Source organism: Salvelinus sp. IW2-2015, linkage group LG32, assembly GCF_002910315.2.
Source record: "Salvelinus sp. IW2-2015 linkage group LG32, ASM291031v2, whole genome shotgun sequence".
Classification (NCBI taxonomy): domain Eukaryota; kingdom Metazoa; phylum Chordata; class Actinopteri; order Salmoniformes; family Salmonidae; genus Salvelinus; species Salvelinus sp. IW2-2015.
This window is the reverse complement of record NC_036871.1, coordinates 36371525-36389951: the sequence shown is the minus strand read 5'-3', so window position 1 is coordinate 36389951 and position 18427 is coordinate 36371525. Positions and strand designations below refer to the sequence as shown.

General features: G+C 42.3%; 1 protein-coding gene across 1 annotated transcript in view; it reads right to left on the bottom strand.

Annotated features, from left to right (window-relative positions):
• LOC111957070 (myomegalin-like) overlaps window positions 1-18427 on the bottom strand; it is a 46745-nt gene that overhangs the window by 6755 nt on the left and 21563 nt on the right. The window contains exon 2 of the mRNA XM_023977792.2: window positions 8799-8875. Within this exon, the coding sequence (XP_023833560.1) occupies window positions 8799-8875 (77 nt within the window). The remainder of the gene's footprint in view (window positions 1-8798; window positions 8876-18427) is intronic.

The following is an 18427-nucleotide window of genomic DNA, read 5'->3' as shown; positions in this document are numbered from 1 at the left end:
ATTGTTACTGCTGGGTGGATGGATGTTACTGCTGGTGGTAGGATGTCTACTGCTGGGTGGTTGGATGTCACTACTCGCTTGGTGCGATTGGATGCTACTGCTGGGTTTGGATTGGATGCTAGGATGTCGGATGGATGACTTGTGGTGGATTTGGTGTTCACTGCTTGATGGGTGAGTTGTGATGTCCTACGGTGCTGGGTGGATTTGGATGTCCCCTACTGCTGGGTGGTGGAATGTCTAACTGCTCGGGTGGCTGGCAATAGTGTCTTATGCTGGGTGGTGGAATGCCTACTGCTGGGTGGATGGATGCATACTGCTGGGTGGCTTTGGATGTCCTACTGCTGGGTGGTGGATGTCCTACTGCTGGGGTGGGATTGGAATGTCTACTGCTGGGTGGATTGTTAGATGCTCCTTACTGCTGGTTCCGGTTGGATGCTACTGCTGGGTGTTTGTGATGCTCCTGCTGGGTGTTGATGTCACGCTGTGGGGTGTCGCTATGCTCCGCTGGGTGTGTGTATGCCTGGTGTGAATGCCTACTGCTGGGTGGATAGGATGTCCACTGCTGGGTGGTTTTGATGTCCTACTGCTGGGTGGTTTGGATGTTCTACTGGCTGGTTGGTTAGGATGTCGTACTGCTGGTGGATATGTAGAGCTACTGCTGAGGTGGTCTACTGGGGGGTAGGAAATGCTACTGTCTGGGTGGTGGATGTCCTATCTCTGCTGGGTGAGATGGTTGTCTACTGCTGGGTGGATGGATGTCCCTTGCTGGGTGGAGTTGGATGTCCTACTGCTGGGTGGTGGATGCTACTGCTGGTGGTTTTGGATGTTGTACTGCTGGGTGATGGTTGTTTCAAACAAATCAAATCTATTGGTACAATACACGTGTAAAGACGGCTTGTGCTTTCTAGCTCCGACGTGTTAGTTATATTTAACAAATAATATCTAACAGTTTCACAACATATACCCAAAATACACGTACATCTAGTAAGGAATGGATTAAGAATATTATAATATATGTCAGAGGTGGGCATTGGATCTACGATACAGTGGGCATAGTATAGATACAGTATAGACATATGAGATGGGTGATGCGTATTTACACACAATTAAAGTGACTAAGATACGTAGAATAGTATAAGAGTAATAGTTTCATTAAGTATGAGATGAGTATGCAAGATACGGAGACCTTATTAAAGTGGCTACTGTTTCATTTTCTTAAAGTGGCCAGTGATTCTCCTAATTATGTCTATAGGCAGCAGCCTTGATGTGCTGGAGATGGCTGTTTAACAGTCAGTGTGTAGTATAGAATACAATACAGTATAACATATGAGATGTAAAAACAATTAAAAGTGACTAAGATACGTAGAATAGTGTGGAGTGCAGTTTTATTCATATGAGATGAGTAGATGGCCTCAACCCGGAAACATTAGTTATTTTAGTTATTAGTTATTGTACTAAGTTTTTCGGTCATACGAGGACGGTAGCAGCACATTATGTAAAATGAGTAAAAAACTAAGTTACAAACAACGCAGATAAACACAATCGGTTGGGGGCAAACGTAAAATTGTCTGCCTTCTGCCCCGGCGCCAGCCTATCTTGAATACTATTCCATATTAATACAGTAATGTCATGTTTGATTACTGATCTAATGATTTTCTCCATTATTAATACAGTAATGTCATGTTGATTTAGCTGATCTGATGCTATCTCCCATATTAATACGTAATGCTAGAATTAGCTGATCTGAGCTATCTCCATATTAATACAGTAATGTAGATTAGCTGATTTGATTTGCTATCTCCATTTTCAGTAATGTAAATGTTTGATTAAGCTGATCTGATGAATTTCTCCATATAATACAGTATATGTAATGTTGATTAGTATCTTGAATGATTCCTCCATATTAATACGGTATGTAGATTGCTGATCTGAGTGCTATCTCCATATTAATACAGTAATGTTAAGGTTGATTAGTGATCTGATGCTATCTCCATATTAATAAGTAATGTAATGTTGATTAGCTGATCTGATGCATTCTTCCATATTAATACGGTCATGTTATTGTTGATTAGCTGATCTGATGCTAATCTCATATTAATACAGGTTATGTAATGTTGATTAGCTGCATGTGAGCAGAAGGCAGGGTAACAGTATGATCATTACACCGAGCTTGGAGCTGGCAGTGATTAGTAGCTTGCATCTAACCGGCTCCCCTCCATCAGCCAAATATTTACTGCTGAGACCCCTACCAGCACACACACCTTTGATCATGCAAATCTATTCCAGGCTATGGACTCTAGGCTGGGAGGCATGGGTGGGGGGTTGCATGAGGCAGAAAGTGGACCTTTAATCTCATAGCAGATCTGATGAATAACAGAATATGTCATCGAAATTGATTCCTTCCAGGGGGAGTCATTAACATTCAGCTAGCTGCAACAGCAGTGGGTAGGGGTTCGGAGGGGGTAAGGGTGGAACGTGGACAGGGTATTGCCTTCCATATCCCTGTCTGCACGCCAAAGGATCTCAGGGTTGCCCTTTTGGAGCTGGCGAGTGTGCGATCATTGGGACGACACTCGAGTACACATGTGTGTGAGTATGTGTGTTGGTGCTGACTGTGCACGCTCCTGTGTGTGTGTGTGTGTATGTGTGTGTGTCTGACTGTGCACACGCTCTGTGTGTGTGTGTGTGTGTGTGTGTGTGTGTGTGTGTGTGGTGTGTGTGTGTGTGTGTGTGTGTTGTGTGTGTGTGTTGTGTGTGTGTGTGTGTGTGTGTGTGTGTGTGTGTGTGTGTGTGTCCAGTTCTCTCCACTCCACCAGCTGTTGTGTGAAACATGAGGTGAGGTGTTACTCCTAACGGTTTGATTCTACCCTCTGAGGGACTCACTACTGATTACGGTTCTATGCCTACAGTCTCCTGCTTATAGGCTTGTTTATCCTGCTATAACACCATCTCTGTATGAGAAACAGCTTTGTTAATTCTCATCAACAAAGACAAACACTCATTGTAAACACTTGAGCAATTGTATTTCTGAATACCAGCAAAGCATGTCGCACGTAGTCATGGGTCTTTGAAAACATTAAGATTATTGAATTCTATTGGTTTAGTACTATGCTACATACAGTAGGCGGGTCTCGAGGGGAATGTCAGGAAGAGTAGAGGACAGTATTTTACTGGTGGATATGTGGCATTGGTGATGTCAAACATTAAGCCATTAGGCCATCCATTCACAATGCATACAGGGAAAGATGGACCGACAGACATGGCAGCTCTGCTTCTAGCTCATAAGCAACTTTGAAGTATTTCATTTTTTTTGTGTGTTATTTCTTACATTACTAGCCAGAACTTTTTTTGTGTTTTATTACATACAGCCGGAAAGAACTTTTGATATCAGAGCGGCGGTAATTTACCAGCATTACGACCAGGAATACGACTTTCCCGAATTGGATTCTTTGTTCGTACCTCCCAGGGCAATTGAACTTATCCAGAGGCTGCTCCAAGACGCCACCGCGGAGAAGAGGATTTCGGAGTGGACTTCTAGTCCGACTCAGGAGGCGTGCACACCATCACCGCTTCCGAGTATATTATTCGCTAATGTTCAGTCTCTGGACAATAAAGTAGACAAGCTCAGGGCGAGGATCTCCTTCCAGAGAGACATCAGGAACTGTAACATATTCTGTTTCACAGAATCATGGCTCTCTACACCATGTAATTAACTACACATGGTGTGATTGTGGATAACATACAGAAAGTCAGTCCTTTTGTTCACCCGCCTAGAATACCTCACAATAAATGCAGAAGGTATCCTCCCAAGATAATTCTCTATCGGTATAGTCACAGCGGTGTATATTCCCCCTCAAGCCGAAACCACACGGCCCTCAAGGAACTACAACTGGACTTCAGTGTAAACCGGAAACCACATATACTGAGGCCACATTTATTGTAGCTGGGGATTTTACAAAGCAAAATTTGAGACAACGCTACCCGAATTTCTATAAACACATTGACTGTAGTACTCGCTAGGAAAAACACTAGACCACTGCTACTCCGCCCGCCCCTTTGCAATCAGATCAAGACTCTATTTTGCTCCTCCCTTCCTATAGGCAGAAACTCAAACAGGAAGTACCGTGCTAAGGTCTATTCAATGCTGTCTGACCATGGAATCCATGCTTCAAGATTGTTTTGATCACGCGGACTGGGATATGTTTCCGGGTAGCCTCTGAGAATAACATTGACGTTTACACGGACACGGTGACTGAGTCATCAGGAAGTGATTAGGGGATGTTTTTCCCGGTGACTATTAAAACCTACCCAAAAACTGTGGTAGATGCAGCATTCACGCAAAACTGAAAGCGCGAACCATGCATTTAACCATGGCATGGTGACAGGGGATATGGTTGATACAAACAGTGTAGTTATTCCCTCTGTAGGCAATCAGGAGGCTGAAGAAATTTGGCTTGGCCCTAAGACCCAAGAAACATTTACAGATGCACAATTGAGAGCATCCTGTTGGACTGTTTCACCGGCCTGGTATGGCAACTGCACCGCCCGCAACGCAGGGCTCTCCAGAGGGTGGTGCGGTCTGTCCAACGTATCACCGGGCAACATGACCTGCCCTCCAGGACACCTGTTGCCCGATGTCACAGGAAGCCCAAAAAGATCATCAAGGACAACCCCACTATCATCCAGAAGGCGAGGTCAGTACAGGTCCATCAAAGCTGGGACGAGAGACTGAAAACAGCTTCTATCTCAAGGCCATCAGACTGTCAGAATATGAGGTGTTACCTCTAAACGGTTTGATTCTACCCTCTGAGGGACTCACTACTGATTACTGTTCTATGCCTACAGTCTCCTGCTATAGGCTTGTTATCCTGCTATAACACCATCTCTGTATGAGAAACAGCTTTGTTAATTCTCATCAAACAAAGACAAACACTCAYYGTAAACACTTGAGCAAATTGTATTTCTGAATACCAGCAAAGCATGTCGCACGTAGTCATGGGTCTTTGGAAAACATTAAGATTATTGAATTCTATTGGTTTAGTACTATGCTACATACAGTAGGCGGGTCTCGAGGGGAATGTCAGGAAGAGTAAGAGGACAGTATTTTATTGGTGGATATGTGGCATTGGTGATGTCAACATTAAGCCATTGAGGCCATCCATTCACAATGCATACAGGGAAAGATGGCACCGACAGACATGGCAGCTCTGCTTCTAGCTCATAAGCAACTTTGAAGTATTTCATTTTTTTGTGTGTTATTTCTTACATTACTAGCCCAGAACTTTTTTTGTGTTTTATTACATACAGCCGGAAAGAACTTTTGGATATCAGAGCGGCGGTAATTTACCAGCATTACGACCAGGAATACGACTTTCCCGAATTGGATTCTTTGTTCGTACCTCCCAGGGCAATTGAACTTATCCCAGAGGCTGCTCCAAGACGYCACCGGCGGAGAAGAGGATTTCGGAGTGGACTTCTAGTCCGACTCAGGAGGCGTGCACACCATCCACCGCTTCCGAGTATATTACTCGCTAATGTTCAGTCTCTGGACAATAAAGTAGACAAGCTCAGGGCGAGGATCTCCTTCCAGAGAGACATCAGGAACTGTAACAATATTTTTCCTTTGGTTCACAGAATCATGGCTCTCTTACACCATGTAATTAACTACACATGGTGTGATTGTGATAACATACAGAAAGTCAAGTCCTTTTGTTCACCCGACCTAGAATACCTCACAATCAAATGCAGAAGGTATTACCTCCCAAGATAATTCTCTACGGTTATAGTCACAGCGGTGTATATTCCCCCTCAAGCCGAAACCACAACGGCCCTCAAGGAACTACACTGGACTTCATGTAAACCGGAAACCACATATACTGAGGCCRCATTTATTGTAGCTGGGGATTTTAACAAAGCAAATTTGAGGAAAACGCTACCGAATTTCTATCAACACATTGACTGTAGTACTCGCTTAGGAAAAACACTAGACCACTGCTACTCGCCCGCCCCCCCTTTGCAAATCAGATCAAGACTCTATTTTGCTCCTCCCTTCCTATAGGCAGAAACTCAAACAGGAAGTACCCGTGCTAAGGTCTATTCAATGCTGGTCTGACCATGAATCCATGCTTCAAGATTGTTTTGATCACGCGGACTGGGATATGTTCCGGGTAGCCTCTGAGAATAACATTGAMGTTTACACGGACACGGTGACTGAGTTCATCAGGAAGTGATTAGGGGATGTTGTTCCCACGGTGACTATTAAAACCTACCCAAAAACTGTGGATAGATGACAGCATTCACGCAAAACTGAAAGCGCGAACCATCGCATTTAACCATGGCATGGTGACAGGGGATATGGTTGAATACAAACAGTGTAGTTATTCCCTCTGTAAGGCAATCAGGAGGCTGAAGAAATTCGGCTTGGCCCCTAAGACCCTCAGAAACATTTACAGATGCACAATTGAGAGCATCCTGTTGGACTGTTTCACCGCCTGGTATGGCAACTGCACCGCCCGCAACCGCAGGGCTCTCCAGAGGGTGGTGCGGTCTGYCCAACGTATCACCGGGGCAACATGACCTGCCCTCCAGGACACCTGTTGCACCCGATGTCACAGGAAGCCCAAAAAGATCATCAAGGACAACCCCACTATCATCCAGAAGGCGAGGTCAGTACAGGTCCATCAAAGCTGGGACCGAGAGACTGAAAAACAGCTTCTATCTCAAGGCCATCAGACTGTCAAATAGCCATCACTAGCAGGCTACCACCCGGTTACTCAACCCTGCACCTTAGAGGCTGCTGCCGTATATACATAGACATGGAATCACTAGTCACTTTAATAACGTTTACATACTGCTTTACTCATCTCAAATGTATACACTGTATTCTATGCTACTGTATTTTAGTCAATGCCACTCCGACATTGCTCGACCTAATATTTACAGTTGAAGTCGGAACTTTACATACACTTAGGTTGGAGTCGTTAAAACTCGTTTTTCAACCACTCCACAAATTTCTTGTTAACAAACTATAGTTTTGGTAAGTCAGTTAGGACATCTACCATGTGCATGATACAAGTCATTTTTCCAACAATTGTTTACAGACAGATTATTTAACTTGTAATTCACTGTATCACAATTCCAGTGGGTCAGAAGTTTACATACACTAATTTTATTGTGCCTTTAAACAGCTTGAAAATTCCTGAAAATTATGTCATGGCTTTAGAAAGCTTCTGATAGGCTTATTGACATATTTGAGTCAATTGGAGATGTACCTGTGGATGTATTTAAAGGCCTACCTTGAAATTCAGTGCCTTTTACTTGACATCATGGGAAAATCAAAAGAAATCAGCCAAGACCTCAGAAAAAAATTGGAGACGTCCACAATCTGGTCATCCTGGGAGCAATTTCCAACGCCTGAAGGTACCACGTTCATCCTGTACAAACAATAGTACGCAAGTTATATAACAACACATGGGACCACGCAGCCGTCATACGCTCAGGAAGGAGACCGTTCTGTCTCCTAGAGATGAACGTACTTTGTGCGAAAATGCAAATCAATCCCAGAACAACAGCAAAGGACCGTGTGAAATGCTGGATGAAACAGGTACATTTATCTATATCCACAGTAAAACGAGTCCTATATTCATAACTTGAAAGGCTCTCAGCAAGGAAGAAGCCACTGCTCCAAAACCGCTAAGAAGCCGGACTACAGTTTGCAACTGCACATGGGAACAAAGATCGTATTTTTTTGAGAATGTCCTCTTGTCTGATGAAACAAAAATAGAACTTGCAAGCCGAAAACACCATCCCAACTGGAAGCACAGGTGTGGCAGCATCATGTTGTTTTGGTGCTTTCTGCAAGAGGGACTGGGTGCACTTCACAAAATAGATGGCATCATGAGGAGGTAAAATGATGTGGATATATTGAAGCAACATCTCAGACTCAGTCAGGAAGTTAGAGCTTGGTCGCAAATGTGTCTTCCAAATGGACAATGACCCCAAGCATACTTCCAAAGTTGTGGCAAAATGGCAGGACAACAAAGTCAAGGTATTGGAGTGGCCATCACAAAGCCCTGACCTCAATCCTATAGAAAATTTGTGGGCAGAACTGAAAAGCATGTGTAGGAAGGAGGCCTACAAACCTGACTCAGTTACACCAGCTCTGTCAGGAGGAATTGGCCAATTCATCCAGGAGCTGTATGGTGGAAGCTTGTGGAAGGCTACCCAAAACGTTTGACCCAAGTTAAACAATTTAAAGGCAATGATACCAAATACTAATTGAGTGTATGTAAACTTCTGATCCACTGGGAATGTGATGAAAGAAATAAAAGCTGAAATAAATCATTCTCTCTACTGTTATTCTGACATTTCACATTCTTAAAATAAAGTGGTGATCCTAACTGACCTAAGACAGGGAATTTTTTACGAGGATTAAATGTCAGGAAGGGTGAAAAACTGAGTTTAAATGTATTTGGCTAAGGTGTATGTAAACTTYCCACTTCAACTGTATATCTTTCTTAATTCCATTCTTTTACTTTTAGATATGTGTATTGTTGTGAACTATTAGATACTACTGCATTGTTGGAGCTAGGAACACAAGCATTTTCCTACATCCGCAATAACATCTGCTAAATATGTGTATGTGACCAATACAATTTGATTTTATTTGATCTGTTGATTGGCTGTCAGTCTACATTGCAATTTAATTTGACGTAAAAAGTGTCAGATTCTCAGATCAGATGACTGTTCAATACATTCAACGGTCAACTGTTAGTCTGGATGTGTCGTACTGGACTTACAGAGCCTTGTCAAGAAGGTCTTGTTTCTCCTGTAACTCTTGCTTCAAGCTCTCCACTTCTACCTTCAACTCGATGTTCTGGAACACAGGGAGAATAGAACATGACATCAGACTGGAATTATGTTTGATAGAAAAAATGACATCAATATTGTCGTCGTTGTCACCGTCATCATCATCATCATCATCATCATCATCATCATCATCATCATCATCATCATCATCATCATCATCATCATCCTCACCCACATCATATCGATTAATCTCAAAAGACAAGGAATATCAAATAGAAACTTTAAAACAAGTCAATGAAGTCATAGAAACTCAAAGAAGTGCAGGCACCATTAGTACAATTACTGTAAAACACAGGAAGAGAGTAGAGGACGGGCTCATTGTAATGGCTGGAATGGATTTAATAAATCAAATCAAATKTATTTATATAGCCCTTCGTACATCAGCTGATATCTCAAAGTGCTGTACAGAAACCCAGCCTAAAACCCCAAACAGCAAGCAATGCAGGTGTAGAAGCACAAATGTAAATGTAGAATGGTAGAATGGTTCCACATGTTTGACTCCGTTCCATTAATTCCATTCCACCCATTACAATGAGCCCGTCTTCCTATAGCTCCTCCCACCAGCCTGCACTGACCTGTACTGCCTTGCAAAGACCCCTGATGCCCAGAGGAACGGTATACCCTATTACTCTCCTGGAAACTCCTGCCTTCCAAATGCACCTAGTGCTTGTCCTGTACAGTATCCAGTGTCTTCTATCCCCCTCCAACACCATCACACAGCTAAACAGCAACAGCAACCCTACACGCACAACCTGTCCTCTCTCCTTCTCACCCACAACCCCCAAATACCTTCACCATCTACACCTGACCCCCGCACCCCTCCTATGCTATATCAATTTTCCTCCTTCCCTCCCCCTCTCTCTGCTGTATCAATCAGAGTGGTGTGGTGTGTAAATGTAACATTAGTAGGGAACATGGTTCTCTCCTGTCACAGATGTTATATTTTATGATGGGACATGCTGCCAGGAAACCCAGACTTTTTGGAGGTTACCAAAAATCTATAATGTCCTGTCCATTGCACACTTTACTTGAAACCTATCAAAGTTTAACAAAGAATGCATGTTTCACATACTATCAATTAATAGCATAAACATGTATCAATCTGGACTGGTCCCAGATCTGTTAGAGATCTTGCTAACATCAGCTCTTTGCMACATCTCACACCAGTGCAAAGCTAATTTTTAATATATCCTTTATTTAACTAGGCAAGTCAGTTAAGAATACATTTTTATTTACAATGACGGCCTACACCGGCCAAACCGGGACGACACTAGGCCAATTGTGCACCGCCCTATGGGACTCCCAATAACAGCCGGTTGTGATACAGCCTGGACTCAAACCAGGGTGTCTGTAGTGACCACTCTAGCACTGAGATGCAGTGCCTTAGACCGCTGCACCACTCAGGAGCTAGTACAGGATTACAAAACGTATCCAGGGCTTTCAACAGCCTTGGTTCCATTGCCAAACATACATTTTATTAGGCTACTGTGTAAATACAACATAAAGTGATTCTATTTTCATCATTATAAAGGTAAAATGTMATTCCCCTCACCTCACAATGGAGGGTAACTAACTGTTAGGCTCACATACTTAAACCATGGGGAAGGCAGAGCATCTCTGGGGCTTATACCAAGGGTCAGGGGTTAAAGTACACACTTATGTGCTCTGACAGCCACGGTGAACCAGAATAGGGTTCTGAGCTAGGACAGAGCCTTTAGGATAGGGATTTGGGATATGGAAAATGGATGTGACTGGGAATGAATGGTGAGGTTAAATGGTCCAGTTGTGACCCTGGACAGGGATAGGACACCAGCGTCTCTCTCTCTCTTTCGGGTTATTGTTGCTTATTTCTGTCCTCTTTCTCTTATCTCTCTTTTCACTCTTTGAAATTCAAACTGTATCCTATTCTTACTTTTTCTCTCAATATTTTGTATTCCATTTCTCTMATTTCCTGTCTCCCACTTCCTTCCATCTCTCTCACTCTGTCAGACCTGTATGTAGTATTATAGTACTTCCCCCAGTCTATTGACATTTAGAATCTGCTCTGTCTTCTAGCCAGAGAGGTATTCCAGTTTATCACACCTTCATAGCAAAACTATCTGTCTGTCCTTAACACTCACACTGACCCTGGATACATGTGCACACACAGAGTAAGCAGACCCCCAGTGCACGTGTCACTAGCGCTCACCCACACTGAAACTGGCATCACATCAAGATACCTAAAACAACAGGGGCTCTGGCCTTTTGGACTGGTATTGACACACAACCGTTAATTCATGACTACGCTGTGTCCTTACAGTGTGAAATATACATCTTATTGATCTCTAACATTATACATTTAGGAAATACTTCAGCAAAACAAAAGCAATGTTCGTAAGATAACATTTTACATAAACATTTTAGCAGTTTAGCAGACATTGTTATCCAGAGAGACTTACAAAGCATCACAATGCATGTGCTCTTACACAAAGTGTCGCTACAATAGCCAAAGTCACTTAAACAAATTGAAATTAATTTAAACGCATTTCACATTACTTTTCACATCATTAGACACTGCTTGACAGACAGTAACCGGGATGTTTTCCTGTTATCCACACAGCTCTAAATATAGGAGTCCATGGTGCACCTGCTATTCCTGCCCCCCACCCCACCCCCCGCCCACTCGGCCCACAGTAACAGTTCCCCTTATAACTAGATATGCACTGGAGTGGTACAAGGCTGCCTGATTGGGCGAGACATGGGGTTAAGAGTATAGTGCTAGGCCTAGTCGCTGACACACACACACCTAGCCATGCAGTCACACACGCATACAGTGGGGTCTGAAACACCCTTGATAAAGATGAGCGATAATGACTGTATAAAATATATTATTTAAATACTGAGCTATATTGTATGCTCAAAAAAAGTATATACTTTTATACTAATACAATTGCTCAGAGAAAGATATTTTGTTTAACAAGTAATACAAAACTATATCAAAAAGKTAGAGGTAACAATTATTGACATCCCATAAGATTCTAGGAATATTTGGTCCCATATTCACAGCATGCAATGATTACATTAAGCTTGTGACTCTACAAACTTGTTGGATGCATTTGCAGTTTGTTTTGGTTGTGTTTCAGATTATTTTGTGCCCAATAGAAATGAATGGTAAATAATGTAATGTGTCATTTTGGAGCCACTTTTATTGTAAATAAGAATAGAATATGTGTCTAAACACTTCTACATTAATGTGGATGCTACCATGATTATGGATAATCCTGAATAATGATGAGTGAGAAAGTTACAGAGGGTCAAAGATCATACCCCCAAGWTGCTAACCTTCCCTGTTATTAGTAATGGTGAGAGGTTAGCATGTGTTGGGGGTATGACATTTGACCCTCTGTAACTTTCTAAATCATCATTAATCACGATTCAAGTGACTCCATAATAACACAATACATGATTTACCATTAATTTCTATTGGGCACAAAATAATCTGAAACACAACCAAAACTAACTGCAAATTCATATTTCATTGAAATATGCTAGAAATAAGAGACCTAAAAACTAAACTTTTGACTACTATATTTATAAGAATCTTTAAGTAACTTAGAGAWTTTTTTTTTATACTTGTTAATCCGAATAAAAAATTCTCAGAGCAATTGTATTAGTATAAAATAATATAATTTCCCCCCAAGATGTATCATACAATATAGATCAGTATTTGAATTATATATCCTTTACAGTCATTATTGCTCATCTTTATCAAGGGTGTGAATTATTTTGACGCCACTTATGAACACAATTCTGAAGACATGCACCCACATATTTGCCACAGATCTATCCCTACACTGACATGCATGTGTAACCGATGTGAAATGGCTAGCTAGTTAGCGGGGTGCGCGCACATAGCGTTTCAATCGCTGAYGTCACTCGCTCTGAGACCTTGAAGTAGTTGTTCCCCTTGCTCTGCAAGGGCCGCGGCTTTTGTGGAGTGATGGGTAAAGATGCTTCGAGGGTGACTGTTGTCAAAGTGTGCAGAGGGTCCCTGGTTCGAGCCCAGGTAGRGGTGAGGAGAGGGACGGAAGCTATACTGTTACACATGCACAGATAACGGGATGAAAACAAGCAAGTCAAACCCATTGCAGAAGAACAAATGTGTTGAATAAATTATTGCACTCAATCTTGGACTATATATAGAAATCCTCTCCCTCCCACTCTGAGCAGGGAGTGTAAACTGAGACAACAGAAACGGTGCCAGGAAATCAACTGAATCAAGCAGATCAACAAAGAAACAATCCCAAGGCCAAATTAACTTAATTACTGTATCTGAGACACTGAGACACTGGGCATCTACTTTTAACTTACATTTGGTTGAGTTGTTAACTATCATGAATTCAACGTGAAATCAACAAAACATGTCACCATGTCATTGGATTTAGGTWAAAAAAAWWWAAAAAAATACCTATCTCCCATATGTTGATKACTTTTTTCAAATCCAATCAGTTTCCCCACCTTTATTCAATGTCCTCACATAGATTGTTTTGTTGAAATGAGGTGGAAACAACATTGATTCAACCAGTTTTTGCCCAGTGGGAAGTGACAGCATTATCATATGGTCTTGCATGGACCGGGAGTGACACGACMATAGAGCTCCTTTTAAATTAGTCATTCCTAATTCTATGGACATGTAGAAGAAAAAATATATACTAGCGACTAGTGACTTGCAGGAGCTGAGGCCCAGCAGGATGACTTAGTCAAGCGTGATGACTCAGTCATGATTTACAGTGCTTTGCGAAAGTATTCACCCTCCTTGACATTTTTCCTATTTTGTTGCCTTACAACCTGGAATTAAAATAGATTTTTGTGGGGTTTGTGTCAGTTGATTTACACAACATGCCTACCACTTTGAAGATGCAAAATATTTGTTATTGTGAAACAAACAAGAAATAAGACCCAATTTTTTAAAAACTTGAGCGTGCATAACTATTCACCCCCCAAAGTCAATACATTGTAGAGCCACCTTTTGCAGCAATTACAGCTGCAAGTCTCTTGGAATATGTCTCTATAAGCTTGGCACATCTACTGGGATTTTTGCCCATTCTTCAAGGCAAAACTGCTCCAGGTCCTTCAAGTTGGATGGGTTCCACTGGTGTACAGCAATCTTTAAGTCATACCACAGATTCTCAATTGGATTGAGGTCTGGGCTTTGACTAGGCCATTCCAAGACATTTAAATGTTTCCCGTTAAACCACTCGAGTGTTGCTTTAGCAGTATGCTTAGGGTCATTGTCCTGCTGGAAGGTGAACCTCCGTCCCAGTCTCAAATCTCTGGAAGACTGAAACAGATTTCCCACAAGAATTTCCCTGTATTTAGTGCCATCCATCATTCCTTCAAATCTGACCAGTTTCCCAGTCCTTGCCGATGAAAAACATCCCCACAGCATGATGCTGCCACCACCATGCTTCACTGTGGGGTGTTGGGTTTGTGCCAGACATAGTGTTTTCCTTGATGGCCAAAAAGCTAAATTTTAGTCAGAGTAGCTTCTTCCGTATGTTTGGGGAGTCTCCCACATGCCTCCTGGCGAACACCAAACGTGTTTGAATATTTTTTTCTTTAAGCAATGGCTTTATTATGGCCACTCTTCTGTAAAGCCCAGCTCTATGGAGTGTACGACTTAAAGTGGTCCTGTGGACAGATACTCCAATCTCCTCTGTGGAGCTTTGCAGCTCCTTCAGGGTTATCTTTGGTCTCTTGTTGCCTCTCTGATTAATGCCCTCCTTGCCTGGTCCGTGATTTTTAGTGGGCGGCTCTTGGCAAGTTTGTTGTGGTGCCATATTCTTTCCATTTTTTAATAATGGATTTAATGGTGCTCCGTGGGATGTTCAACGTTTTGGATATATTTTTCAAACCCAACCCTGATCTGTACTTCTCCACAACTTTGTCCCTGACCTGTTTGGAGAGCTCCTTGGTCTTCATGGTGCCACTTGCTTGGTGGTGCCCCTTGCTTAGTGGTGTTGCAGACTCTGGGGCCTTTCAGAACAGGTGTATATATACTGAGATCATGTGATCACAGGTGGACTTCATAGCAAAGGGGTGAATACAAATGCACGCACCACTTTTCCGTATTTTTTTGTTGCTGCATTTTTTGAAACAAGTAATTTTATTCATTTCACTACACCAATTTGGACTATTTTGTGTATGTCCATTACATGAAATCAACATAAAAATCCATTTAAATTACAGGTTGTAATGCAACAAAATAGGAAAAACGCCAAGGGGGTGAATACTTTTGCAAGGCACTGTATGAGATAGTTTGGATGGCTGACCATCTGTGGGCTGTCGCAGGGGTCCATCACACCTGTGGTAATCTCTAGGAAGGGACGTTCCCTTCTCACAGAACGCTGGGAGCGTGGACACCGTTGAAGGTGTGAAGACATAATGAAACGTGAAATTGACTGAATGAATGTTACTGTGTGAATGAAATTGTCATGCTTGGATTGTTTCAAATGTTCCTAAAGAGCTATAAATGTTGATATGTTTCATTGTGCTGGATTTTTTGTTCATTTGTTTATCGGACGGTGGTCAGTTCAAAGTGGGAGCAACGCAGATGTACACTCCTATCATTGAGATGAGAGTTGTGATGATTAGATCCAAGAATGCGTGTGTTGCCTTTTGTTGTAATGTTTTGTGCCGYGCAAAGTGATGTTAATTAGACGATATGAGACACTGGGATTTGGCTGGGTTGACACTTTGCTCATGGAGTCAATGTAATTCTCCTGGCGTAGCGTTCTGTTACACTATAGTGTGTTTCTATAGACTTTTAGATATTTTGTGTCTTATGTCAACCGCAATYGATAAAAGACAGTACTGTGCAGCCGTCTTCATCGACCTGGCCAAATCTTCCACATTCTTATCGGCAGACTAAATAGCCTCGGTTTCTCAAATGACGGCCTCGCCTGGTTCACCAACTACTTCTCAGATAGAGTTCAGTGTTTCAAATCGGAGAGCCTGTTGTCCGGACCTCTGGCAGTCTCTATGGGGGTGCCACAGGGTTCAATTCTCGGGCCGACTCTTTTCTTTCTGTTACATCAATGATGTTGCTCTTGCTGCGGGTGATTCTCTGATCCCTCTACGCAGACACCATTCTGTATACATCTGGCCCTTCTTTGGACACTGTGTTAACAAACCTCGAAACGAGCTTCAATGCCATGCAACACTCCTTCCGTGGCCTCCAACTGCAGTAAAACTAAATGTATGCTCTTCAACCGATTGCTGCCGCACCCGCCAACCAGCATCACTACTCTGGACGGTTCATAAGTGAACAACTACAAATACTAGGTGTCTGGTTAGACGTAAAGTCTCCTTCCAGCACACATTAGGCATCTACATCCAATTTTAAAGCTAGAATTGGCTACCTATTTCGCAAACAAGCCTCCTTCACTCATGCTGCCACATACACTCGTAAAGCTGACCATCCTACCAATCCTTGACTTCGCGATGTCATTTACAAAATAACTTCAACACTCTACTCAGCAAATTGGATGTAGTCTATTCACAGTGCCATCCGTTTTGTCACCAAAGCCCCATATACTCCACCACTGCTCTCGTTGGCTGGCCCTCGCTACATATTCGGCGCCAAACCCACTGGCTTCAGGTCATCCAGGTCATCTATAAGTCCATGCTAGGTAAAGCCCCACCTTATCTCAGCTCACTGGTCACCATAGCAACACCCACCCGTAGCACACGCTCCAGCAGGTATATTTCACTGGTCATCCCCAAAGCCAACACCTCCTTTGGCCGCCTTTCCTTACAGTTCTCTGCTGCCAATGACTGGAACAAATTGCAAAAATCACTGAAGCTGGAGACGTATATCTCCCTCTCTAACTTTAAGCATCAGCTGTCAGAGCAGCTTACTGATAACTGTACCTGTACACAGYCCATCTGTAAATAGCACACCCAACTGCCTCATCCTCATATTGTTATTYTTTTGTTGTTGCTTTTTTGCACCCYRGTATCTCTACTTGCACATCATCATCTGCACTTCTATCACTCCAGTATTAATGCTGAATTGTAATTATTTCRCCTCTTTATTGCATTACCTCCCTAATCTTACTACATTTGTACACACTGTACATAGACTTTTTATATTATGTTATTGACTGTACATTTGTTTATCCCATGTGTATCTCTGTGTTGTTGTTTTTGTCACACTGCTTTGCTTTATCTTGGCCAGGTCGTAGTTATAAATGAGAACTTGTTCTCAACTGGCCTACCTGGTTAAATAAAGGTGAAATAAAACATTTATAAAAAATTGAAGACTTCTGGTATGTACTATTTGTCAATTGTATTCTTATTGTGTAACTGTAATAAATCTGATTACGTTTAAATGGATATGAACMGTAGTCCTCATACTTCAGAATAATATTCCTTTAATTATTATTTTGTGAATGGTCTAATGGTAATTATAAACCGRGTGGTTCGAGCAGTGAATGTTGATTGGCTGACAGCCGTGGTATATCAGAACGTACACCACGGGTTTGACCATTCTTTTTTTTACTGCTCTAATTACATTAGTAACCCGTTTATAATAGCAATAATGCACCTTGGGGGTTTGTGGTATATGGCCAATATACCTTGGATAAGGGCTGAAGCCAGGCACTCCGCGTTGCATCGTGCTTAAGAACAGCCCTTAGCCGTGGTATATTGGCCATATTCCACACCCCCTCATGCATATTGCTTAATTATAACATGATAAAACATGAAAGTGTCAGTTTGGTCAAACATCTTTCTACTCAACTAGCTGTGGCATGCACGATAGAGGATAAGTCAGAGCACATTCAGGTCTTGTTTATTTGGATCAGGTCAGCCATCTTGTTATTTGGGTAAGGTCAGCCATCTTGTTAATTTGGATAAGGTCAGCCATCTTGTTTATTTGGATCATATCAGCCATCTTGTTTGCATGATTCTCATATGAGAGGTTTACTGATGATCAGCCGCCAAACCTAGATTGGTCCATCAGGAAGGTGCATCCTATGACGGTGCCACATGAAGTCACTGAGGCGTTGTGTTCTAGGTCTAGTGTCTGATGTGTAGTGTAAGGTGACTCTGTGAGCCAGGTTTGTCGTGCGGTATGAAAGTTGGAAATGAAAATCCATAATTTGTGTCGTGTCTAAGTGTTTTGTGTGTTCTAGGTCTTTTGTATTTGTAAGGTGACTCTGTGAGCCCAGCTGTTGTCTGGGTGCGTATGAAATGGTAACACCATAATGGTCCTTTCTCCAGAATCCTATAGGCACCCACTCCAGAGAGGGTATAGAGTAATGTGCGTGGCTATGGTGCTGTGTGTGTATGTGTGTGTATGATGTGTGTTTGTTCTTATGCTTGCTTTCGTCGTGTGGTGGTGTGTTGTGTTGTGTGTTGGTGTGGTGTGTGTGTGTGGTGTGTGTGTGTGTGTGTGTGTGTGTTGTGTGTGTGTGTGTGTTGTGGTGTGTGTGTGTGTGTGTGTGTGTGTGTGTTGTGTGTGTGTACATTTTTCCAATACATTCTTCTTCAGCCCTTAATCTCCTCTCTGGTCATC